The sequence below is a fragment of the Chrysochloris asiatica genome, unplaced genomic scaffold (assembly GCF_000296735.1).
Source record: "Chrysochloris asiatica unplaced genomic scaffold, ChrAsi1.0 scaffold00016, whole genome shotgun sequence".
Classification (NCBI taxonomy): Eukaryota; Metazoa; Chordata; class Mammalia; order Afrosoricida; family Chrysochloridae; genus Chrysochloris; species Chrysochloris asiatica.
Window position 1 is genome coordinate 9,430,786 of NW_006408534.1, and position 9,546 is coordinate 9,440,331.

The 9,546-nt window shown below is 37.1% G+C and overlaps 1 protein-coding gene across 1 annotated transcript in view; it reads right to left on the minus strand.

Annotated features, from left to right (window-relative positions):
• CLIP4 (CAP-GLY domain containing linker protein family, member 4) overlaps positions 1–9,546 on the minus strand; it is a 69,461-nt gene that overhangs the window by 16,761 nt on the left and 43,154 nt on the right. Inside the window, exons 9-10 of the mRNA XM_006835281.1 lie at positions 6,087–6,221; positions 2,213–2,336 (exon numbers count right to left, since the gene is read on the minus strand). Of these exons, the coding sequence (XP_006835344.1) occupies positions 2,213–2,336; positions 6,087–6,221 (259 nt within the window). The remainder of the gene's footprint in view (positions 1–2,212; positions 2,337–6,086; positions 6,222–9,546) is intronic.

The window sequence follows — 9,546 nt, forward strand, 5'->3', positions numbered from 1 at the left end:
AGAGGGAAGGAGTCTTCACATCAAGTATCAATGCTATCCCCTCTGTACACAGGGTAGATAGGGATAGGCAACTTAGACATTGGCTACCTACAATGAGGGGCGATAAAGACATGAAGTGACTGGCTTACAAGGTTTCAAGAGGGAATTTAGTTTAAGAGTATGTAAGGGAAAGGAAGAGTTCTCTCTGAATAGCTTTCATTAAATCTAGATGGGTCTGGTAAAAAGAGGTAGGGATAAGATTCTTGTAAGTCAGTATTGAGTAACTGTTATCATGACTAATTGTGACTGTAACAATTGTTAAGGTAGAAGTTTTGTAACAAAAGCAGGGGATTAGTTCATTTTAACAGTCCAGAAACAGAGGACCCAAAGACCATCAAGGGAGAAGAAGAGCACAGGCAGAATAAGAATGCGGGACCTTATCCAGAGAAGCAGCGACACCAGAGATGGAGGCAGAGATGGGGACATGGAGAGAGGGAACAGCTGAGGACTCTAGATTCATGGGAAGGGAGGGACTGAGAGCTGGAGACCAGGAGGCAGACTTGCAGAATGTGCCCTTTGGTGCTGTAAATTATTATATATGCCTGAGTGTTTTTTTGTTGTTGTTGTTTTTGCTTTAAAAGAGCTAAAGTGGATAGAGAGCAATACTGTTAACTGATGGTACATGGAGGGGATTGTAATCATTGCAATGAAACAAGGTGTATGATTTGTTGAATGTAAAATTGATGATCTGCCCTATAAAGTCACTAAAACATTTTTTTTTAATTACAATTAAAGTAACTAACTTGCGCTGAGTGAGTCCTTTAGCCAGGCTACTTGTCTCTTGGCACTTGTTTCTTCATCTGCAAAATGAGTCTGCTAGTATGACGTGACTGTACAGGCTGACTATAATACCTACCCCACATTGTGCAGTATATCTTCTTCTTATTAAAAGCTCAACAAATGCTTGTAATAGTTGTTGCTATTTGCCATCATGCTTGACTCAATATTTATTAAGATTGAATGAAACATTTAAGTGAATTATAAGCTATGAACAACATAGCATATGTTAAACGCTGTATTACCAGAAATAATCACATCAAATACATCATAGAATTAATGAATACAAAACTTACATGTAAATATATAATAAGAAAAGCTGAGGAAGAACATGGATAGAAAAGTTGTTAAATTTGCCAGAAGGAATATATATATGTATATATACACATATATATATCTCCCAGGTAAACTAAATTATAGAAATTTTAAAGATAAAAGGCAACAAGAAAATCTGAAATAATGCATATGAACATTAGTTCCTAGTTGAGTGTCTATTTTCACTCAATTTTTATTGGAAGTGAACTACAAGAGGCTCCTTCATAGAATGTGATTATTGTTATTAACTGCCATTGAGTCAGTTCCAACTCATGGCAACCCTGTATAGGGTTTCCAAGGAGCAGCTGGTGAGTTTGAACCACCGACCTGGTGGTTCAAACCGACCTTGAGATCCAGTGCTTACTCAATAGTGTCACTCCAGGACTCCATATAATATTATTTCAAATGATTCTTATCCCATTTCCTAGTCATGAAAAAAGCATACCAAGTAAACTTCTTTCAGCAAATAAGGGAAATCATTTCACATTATGGGACCTAGAATCTCACAGAGACTTGTTTCTGTTCAACTTATTTTTTAAAACTAGAGTGAGCTGGTATAAAAGTATACTATCTTAAGAGAAACACTAAGGAGGTATATTATATATAAATCCTTGCAGCTTCACTTCCCCCAAAGATCTACTGCCTATCTATTTTTGAAAACTAAAGAAATGAGAGGAAAGAGCCATTTTGGTTCCATTAGGTTTGTAGGAAAATGAATGGGGTGCCTGCTGGCAGGAGATTTAATGTAGTTAGGATGTGACTGAAGCAATCAGAGAGCATTTTTACTTTTGTTTGCATGACAGATTAAGCTTGCTGCTCTCACTGTTCTTAGCTGCAAACGCCACTTCTAATAGCCTACACATACTCATAGGGTTTGCAAATGAGGAATAAAGGAGTTTTTTAAAATTGCAAATCCTCAGCAAAGCAAATTTAGCTTTCCGTGGAGCCTTCTCTCTGAAGGTGGTTGGTTAACCCCTTGAAAGAAAACTGGAGCTATAGTCATTGCATGTGTGAGCATAAGCCCCCACAAACTACAAAAGGCACCTTGACCTGTGAGTCACCCACATTCCATGTTTCTTACCTTTGCACCCTGGATGGGGGAGCAAATATTCCATATCTTGGAGAACAACTAAAATACTGCACACCTCCAACTGAACCATCATTCTTGCCGTGGGGTTTTTCAAGCTCAATACCATACCAATACCCTAGAACATGAACATTGTATTTTAAATGCATCCGTACTTTATCCAGAATTGTTATGCTATTATACAAACCCAAAGAAGACTAGGTGGTGTAACATTTTCACAAATGACCAGAATGATGGAAGGTCATCATAATCATTTAGATTTCAAGTGACAAAATTATGAAAAAATAAAATTTGAAAAGTAGGCAGGAAATACATTTTACAAGCAAGCGTAATTGCAGAGTGGCACATTAAGTGTGGGAAATAAAATGCACAAATACCAATGTGGCAAGGATTAGCTTTTATGCAAGTGGCGTATGACCAAAGTATATCTAAAAACTATACTGACGGCGAAGCTGTCCTTAATGTAACATCATAGTGTGTTTAAGTGAGAGAAGTGCAGCATAATACGAAGATGCATAAGCCACAAAATGAAAATGCAATCCTACCATTACTATACCCTTTCAATATCAGAACATTACAAACAGTTCTAAACAACCCAAGAAAGAAAAGAATACGGAATATACCACTTGATATCATCGTAATTTTTGCTTCCCCCTGCCCTATCCAGGATGAAGTGTAAAATCATTTTTAACCAAAATGAAATGATTTAGGTTAGCTAACTTTAAGAATTTTCTGAAAGCTTTTAAACTATTTAAAAAAGAATCACTCTTAGGAAGATAATAGGATTTCCTTTTCTAGGGGTCTTAACAATGAAGTAGTGAAGGTACGGAAGCCTGGCAGTTCAAACTCACCAGCCACTCTTTGGAAACCCTATGTAGGGTTCACTATGAGTCAGAACTGACTTGATGGCACTTAACAATAACAAAATCCCAACAACCACCACTCCTAGAGTTAAGAATTCTAGAATGGAAGGTACCCCAAGACCAGTTAAAAATGTGTCGTGGGTATGAATCAGGCTGCTAACCTCAGGGTCAACCATTCAAAACTACCAGCTGTTACACAGGAGGAAGATGAGGCTTTCTGCTCCCATAAACATTTACAGCCTTGGAAGCCGTGTACAGGGTCGCTATGAGTCGGAACCAACTGCACAGCACTTAACAACAACCATCTTCTTTAACTCATTGAGATTAAAAACAAAAGTAAAGTAACAATCGTACTTGGTTTCTTTTAATCACTATAAGAAAAAATAAGGACATACATATTGAAAAACACTGCAGATTACAAAAATACTGATTTCTTTCATATTACTAGTTCCAAGAGTCTATTATATAACCTCTAAAACACCAGGTTAGAAGCTGCTCTTAATTTTGTCCCTCTTCTGTTAAAAAAGATGACACCTGACCCCGTTTCCAGGTATTGGGGTCAATGTTAAAACAACTAATGAAGGACCTCTTATACATACATAGTGCAAAGTCTGTTTGAACTGCAAATTCAGTGGTTCAAATTCACCAGTCCCTCTTTGGAAACCCTATATAGGGTCATTATGAGTCAAAACCCACTCGACAGACCAGTCCCTCTTTGGAAACCCTATATGGAGTCCTGGTGTAGCGCTGTGGGTTAATGCGCCAGACTGCAATGCAGTTCAAAGTTTGTACTGCAACGTTAGCAGTTCAAGCTCACCAGCTGCTTCTCGGAAACCCTATACAGGGTCGCTATGGGTCAGAACCAACTCGATGGCACTTAACAACTACATGGATAGAGCACTGTCTACAAACCTATTGCCTGATCACTCTAATTCACTGAAAACAGGTCTTTACATTTCTGAATTCTATAAACCACATCAGTTTGGTTGCCACTGCTATTTCTCTGAGTATCATCGTTAAAATTTTTTCAGTTTTATTTTCTTCTTCTTTTGATGTTTTCCTATGTAACTCTTGTATGTTTCCACTTAAATTAACCATATAGCTGCTTTTTGGTATTCTTCAATAACTCATCTCTTGAAAATGTGTTGTTGTTAAGTGCTGTTGAGTTGGTTCCAACTCACAGCAACCCAGTATAGGGTTTCCGAGGAGTGGCTGGTGAGTCTGAATCGCCAACAGCTCAAACTGACCTAGAGGGCCAGCGCTTATCCTGCATTGACAAGTGCTAATATGGCAGTGGTGTGGTATGAATATCTTCCCATTTAAATGTTTGTTTTCTTTCAGAAACGATACTGATAAAAATGCTAAAGAGGCTACACATGACCTCTTCTTACATCTAAAATTACTGTAATCTATTAAATGCATAGATACTACCACTGTTCAGTAAAATTGTTTGATCTAAATGTTGATGCCACAGAAATATGTTACTTTCTTATGGACAGAAATGACTTTAACAACAGCAAACTTCCAACTGTTTTTATATTTGCTCATTATTACCTGAATATCTAAATGTTTCATATTAAGAATTTAAAAATTAAAAAATCAACCTAAGAAGATAAATCATACCCTAAAAATCAAACCATTCTAGCTTTAAGAGGAAAAAACTTAACTATAAAAACATATGGTCATTGAGAAGATTAACCTAACTTTGAGAATCTAAGTTTTTGTTTAAGAATTATTACTAAGAATTTTAGGATCATCTCAGTTACTACCTTTAGACCTGGAGAAACATGAATCATAAAACATACACTTTATTTCAAAACAATTAGAACTGCAATTAAAAGTAGTAGTAAAGAAACAAGAATGTATTGAGAAACAATCTTCCATGGCACACAAACTTGTGTTATTACAAGTCTGGTGGGTAGGGGCATTGAATGCTTTTGTCCCAAGCTATCTTGTCATGGATGTTTGTATAGGGGACAGCTTTGGAGGACAGAGAAAGAGTCTCTCTCCAGAATGAAAGACAGACATGTTTAGTGTAAATGTTCAGATTCCTTACGCTCATGATTCCACTCCTGTAATGAATACAATGTGTGCAGGTGTCTACCTAGCCCTCTTGGTATCATCCTGTGGAAACTGAGGATGGATCAAGGAACCAACTCAAGACAATGCCCGTGCTCTGGCTACTGTCCTTGCTGTCAGTCAGAAAAGGCCTTTGTCTCTGAACCAGTAGTCCCATATGTTTTGCCAACATTCATGAACTGTGGCAGGCTAATTTGTTCACTTGCACATAGGGTAAACTTTCAGATTCTTCACAGTTCTTGACAGAATTTTACAAACTTTTTTTTTTTTTAAATTACTTTTTTAGATCTTATTTTCCTAAAATGCTGCAATGCCACCATGTGTCAAAATAGCATATTGCTTTATAAAGCCTATAGAACATGGCTTCATTCAGCTGGCTTCTATTTGAAATCACAATTGCTAAATATGGAAAAGAAACGTAATCTTGAAAATACATATTAAATCAAAATTGGAATGAATGTGGAAATACACAAACATGTATTTTTTTAAGGTCCCAGGTATAAAACTTTTTTATTTCCCTTTGAACTATTATGTGTGGTATTCTCCCAAAACCCTTCTGAGAAAGATGTGCAATTGACTCATTATCCACTCATTTTAGAGAACATCTTTAGCAAAAACCTAACCCTAAAATGTTTACCCTGTTGTTTAGCATATTCTGCAATCAGTGAGAGTGAAATCAGAGTGGAGCAACTACTTTTAACATTGGAATACATACATACATACTCATAAATATATATATATATATATTTATTTATTTATTTATATTTTCTGACAACAGTCAACCTGAGTAAAAAGAGTTTTTTTTTACATTTTTCTGTGCCATAATCAAGAATACTCTACAATTAAATTTTTATTTACATGTAAAATTGCAAATGCTTTATAATCTAAAGAAGTCAAATTAAACAAAGAATATACAAGTAAGTTACCTGGAGCAAAGTTTGTTGTCCCAAAGAACTTAATGGTACCAATTCTCTGGCCTACCACCAACACTCTGTCTCCAAGGTGGAGTTCTCCTTCACAACTGGTTTTATTTGCTACAGAAGTTGTTGAGGAATTCGGCCCTATTTAAATGGTTGGTAGGGGCAGGGGTTAGGGTGGGAAAAGGAGAGAAAAAACAAATGAGGAAAACAAACAAACAAACTCAAGTAGCACAGTAACCAAAACATCACTATGTATTCCAACCAAATCTAATTACTTGGAGATTTTAATGGTGTTTGCTTTTCTTATTTAAGCCATCTACAGCTGTGTTTCTCACTTGTGAAGTTAAGCCACACAAAGGAAATTCTAAGAATTTCCTGAGAAAAGCATCATCAGAGGTAAGCATAGGAAATTCACACAACCTGATACCTGGTAAAGTATGGACTCAATCAGAATTGCCTGGCTCACTCTCAACTGGAGCAGATGTCAGTCAACTTTTTCTATGAAGGGCCAGATAGTAAATGTCTTAGGCTTTGGGGGCCATATGGATTCCGTCATAACTATTCTGCTGTTCGAGTACAAAGGCAGCCAAAGATAATATGCAAATAGATGGGCAGGGCTGTGCTCCAATAAAACTTTATTTACAGAAACAGGTAGTTGGTCCAATTTGACCTATGGGTCATAGCTTGTCAATCCTTGTTCCAGTAAAATGTCAGAATTATAGCATTTCACTGGAAATTTGTATAAACTGTACATACAGGAATGTGCATTTGAAGATACAATTACTATAAAGTGCCAACTACTCCAAAATTACTTCATTAGAGAGAAAACCATTCTCCTGTCATCTAGATTCAAACCTAAACTCTGAAATGCACATTAAAAAAAAAAAGGAAAGAGAAAGAAAACACTGACGACAACACTATTGGTCAGAGTAGACTGACCCCATGGAATTTCAAAGGCCTTAATCTTTACAGAAGCAGACTGCCACAGCTTTTTTCCACAAAGCGCCTGTAGGTTCAAACCACCGACCTTATAGTTAGCAACCAAGCACTTAGCCGCTGCATCACCAAGGACTCCTAAACCCTGAAATGCCAACTGCTACACAGCAAAAGTATTAAGAGAAATATCAGCTCTGGAAAGCTGTTGAAATACAACAGCTGAGAGAGAAGTGAAGAGCCTTTGAACCTTCTCCCACTAATACACACACAGAAATTTCACTGGCTGCCATCTGGAAAGGCCTAGAAGCCAAAAACCAAACCCAATGCTATCACCTCAATTCCAATTCATAGTAACATTATAGCATAGAGCTGAACTGGCCCTTAAGAGAAAGGAGGTCTGGATAAAGGGCTATACTGAGAAGCCCTACTCTCTTCTACATACTGAGACTCCCATAGTGTGTCAGAGTCTGCAAAACACTTTTCATAAAAATCGTAACGATGTTGCCAAGATACAAACTCAGAAATTACCTAAGACACAGTATTCACAGCTAGTAGGCGGCACACCTAGATTGAAACCCAGACCCTATGGCCAGGTCTGTCCCCATGTCTTCTGTAGACAATGGGTAAAATAAGGCATTGTCAGCAATGGGAGACACTGAGGCAAAGGCCCAGAGAACACAGGCTCCCTCCCCTACCTCTCCCATTCCTCCAATCTTTCCTTTCTGCTGCTCTTGCTCCTTAATCTGTTATCCTAACTTTTCCGTACTGTCTACTCTGATGTCCACATCTCTCTCAAAAGCTAAACTATAGAAAAAGTGGAATACCTACTCATTTAAGGAAATGTCTCTGGGGTTCCAAACATGAACTTTCTCTCACCTGATCTCCTATTCACGCTCTCCTCTCTCACCTTTTTTAATTTTTTCAATTTCCACATATCTAGATATCTATTTAGAAAGCTGACAAATACCAGAAATATAGATCTCAAGAATAACTTAATATACTTAGTCATTAATTGCCTGTAGCAGCTCTATAATAATTCTCCTAGTTTAAAAAAAATAAAATTCCCCAGCCAGAAACTCAGTACCACTGAAGCAGTGGCTCTCCATTCTCCCTTTCCTCCAGGCCCTGGGAAACATTAGCCAACTTCTGTTTCTATGCATTTGCCAGTTCTAGACATTTCCTGTAAGGTAGATAACACACTATTTGCCCTGACACAGTCTTATTTCACTCAACATACTGTTCTCTCCCTTCTAAAAGGCCCCCTTTCTCACTCTCTTAACTGACAACTGTCTTCATCTTCACTACATTTAAGCCTACAGAGCCCCAAATTTATAAAAGGAACAAAAAAGTTAAGCGTGTAATTATATATTTATAACACACGTTATAAGAAAGCCTTATAAAGGGTAAAAAGCAAAGGTAACTACACTCTACTGATAAATTTTAAAAAATCAAACAAATGTCAAAAGCCCAAATGTCAAATAAAAGTGACCTGAAAAAGCAAGTAAAATGGGGTAGATGGGACTATTATGTCATTCCATCCTTTGACCTCTGTTCCTTACAGGAGTAAAAAGCAGTTGTAGGGAGAGATGGGGTGGTTATGCAGAAAACCAACACTCCAGGTTAATATTCTCAGGGATAACTTTAGCCCCAACTTCTAGGGAACTACCTTTTATACTGTTATATCATTGTTTCTGTTTAAAGTTTTGTTTTTGTTTTTCCATCAAAATATTATAAAGTAAAAAAAAAAAAATCAACCCTATCATGAACATTTTATGCAATACAATATTGATTCAATATAAGTATTAGAAATATTAGAAAAAGAAAATCTGGCCATTATTATAAGCTTTAATAGGGGCAACTTATACCAAAATTACTTCATTTCATTTTGGACAAGTTTGTTACATAGGGTTAATAACTGAACTACAATAGATATGCTGCTTTCAACAGTGTTTTATATATCCTTATACATAATGGCAAAAAATGTGGACTAGTTGCAGGATTCACAGCTAATCACAAAAATCACATGCAGATCAAGTAATCATAGTCAACCTGGAAAAGACTTTGGCCTTCTGGACAGAGGTTCAAACAATACTTAGACAAAAGCAGAGAAACCACGCTTTGCAAATGCAGAGATGTTCACAAAGCTAATTTGCAAGATGCAAGAAACAAAATCCAGGTAGGATAAAACCCCTAAGATTAAATTAAATGAAAATAAATGTAAAGTCCTACTGGTGGTGTTGTTAGGTGCCATTAAGTCGGTACCAACTCATAGCAACCCTATGCACAACAAAACGAAACACTATGCAGTCCTGCACCAACCTCACCATCATTACCACATTTGAGCCCATTGCTGCTGCCACTATGCCAATCTATCTCTTTGGGAGTCTTCTTCTTTTCCTCTAGCCCTCCACTTTACCAAACATGATATCCTTTTTCCAAAAACTGGTCCCTCCAGATAATACATCCAAAGTATGAGAGAATAAAGTCTGGCCATCCTGGCTTCCATGGAGCATTCTGGCTGTACTTCTTC